The sequence below is a fragment of the Triticum dicoccoides genome, chromosome 7B, assembly GCF_002162155.2.
Source record: "Triticum dicoccoides isolate Atlit2015 ecotype Zavitan chromosome 7B, WEW_v2.0, whole genome shotgun sequence".
Lineage (NCBI taxonomy): Eukaryota > Viridiplantae > Streptophyta > Magnoliopsida > Poales > Poaceae > Triticum > Triticum dicoccoides.
The window spans coordinates 663,022,079-663,023,703 of record NC_041393.1 but is presented as its reverse complement, the minus strand read 5'-3'; the positions used below and the strand labels follow the sequence as shown (position 1 = coordinate 663,023,703).

Here is a 1,625-nt window from a genome sequence, read left to right as displayed (position 1 = left end):
TAATGGCGCACCAGTGGTGCGCCATTAGTATACCAGATACTAATGGCGCACCACTGGTGCGCCATTAGTAAAAATTACTAATGGCGTGCTAGTAATGGCGCACCGGTAATGCGTCATTAATGGCCAAATTAGGTGCGCCATTAGTAGCGGTTTTTCTAGTAGTGACCGGCTGGGGGGGGGGGGCTCTAACATTCTGAAGGAATGTCATGAAGCTACAGTGGCATGTGTATGTAAAACGAAGAAAGAGATGTCACGAGCTACAGTGAAATACTGTATCAATCATTGTGCGGATTTACTGTAGCTTGTACAAAAAAAATCAAAAAATAATTTTATTGCACCATAATTTTGTTTGTATGTAATTTTTGTAAATGTATACAGTAGATTTGTAATTTGCAAATTAATTATAATCATTTTAGGCTTAACCATATGGATGTGAAGAAAGGATGTCACGGTTACTGTAGCTTACGTGACATCCCTTCAGGATGTTAGAGGATCCGCTTCCCTGTGGGGAGGGGACGGGAGAATGGAGGCGTCGGGCGTAGCCTAGGTATGTATTTGATCTGTATACCGGCCGGTGAAGGAGGAATATATTTTCCAGGCCTGGGTCCAGTGGGCCAGCCGGTTTGGATCTGCACGTAGCATGTGCGGTCGAGATTGGCGTTGCGCGCGCAACAGGTTAGGAATTGCCTTATTCGCTCTCGTTATATACCTTTGTATCCTCTTGAATATGTCAAATTTGTCGAGGAACAGCATGAACGATGTTTTCTGGACCGAAAGCAACATCACATCAAGTAGGATCAGAAATCAAAATAGTTTGAGGTTAAAACGGGAAATTTGAGATGGACGGATGCATGTATACAGACCTCCAAACATCTTTGCTTTAACACCCAGATGAAGAGCTCCTTGGTCTCCATCATTCTGTCATGAGTCTCATCCTCAAATAACAACTGACAATACCTGACAGGAGTATTTAACAAAAAACTACCACATTAGGGGTTGTCGTCCCACAACTACCGCATTTAAAAAAGTGAGTAATAACTACCAAATATTCTAATTTTATGACAAAAAACTACCATTTTTGAAAAATGGTCAGTTTAGACGATTTAAACACGTTTATGACATGCGGGACCCATCTGTCAGGGCTGACGTGGCGGCAAAGTCAACTTCGTTTATTTTAACCGTTAAGCTGACCGTTATGACAGTGGGGCCCACACGTCGGTCCCTTCAAAAAAAAATAAAAGCAACCAGGTCCCTATAACTTTTAAAAAAGCAATCAGATCCTTGCAAGTTTTATAAAAAAGCAATCAGGTCCTTCTCAATTTTTTAGAAAAAGCAATCGGGTCCCTACTGACGAGCTCATCGCCGGAGCCAGCTGGCATTGGTCTGGCGAGCTCGAGGGTGTGCCAGCTCCTGCGTGCAGAGCGGCCGAGCTCCAAGTGCAGCATAGCCCCGTACTGGAGGTGCTGCATGCGACGCTGCAGGGCTGGAGGGTTGCCGCAACCACGGCGGGCGACGCCATGCATGCCCATCCAGCTCCTCGCCGGGGTTGCTGCTCTTTGCCATTGTTGCTTGCCGCTGCTCCTTACGACGGTTGTCTGCTCCGGCTGCGGCTGCCCCTGCCTCGC

General features: G+C 46.1%; 1 protein-coding gene across 1 annotated transcript in view; it reads right to left on the bottom strand.

Moving 5' to 3' along the window:
* Nucleotides 1-250: 250 nt before the first annotated feature.
* The window catches only part of LOC119339322 (guanine nucleotide-binding protein alpha-1 subunit-like), a 2,525-nt gene continuing 1,150 nt past the window's right edge, over nucleotides 251-1,625 (bottom strand). The window contains exons 3-5 of the mRNA XM_037611430.1: nucleotides 864-957; nucleotides 710-765; nucleotides 251-257 (exon numbers count right to left, since the gene is read on the bottom strand). Of these exons, the coding sequence (XP_037467327.1) occupies nucleotides 251-257; nucleotides 710-765; nucleotides 864-957 (157 nt within the window). The remainder of the gene's footprint in view (nucleotides 258-709; nucleotides 766-863; nucleotides 958-1,625) is intronic.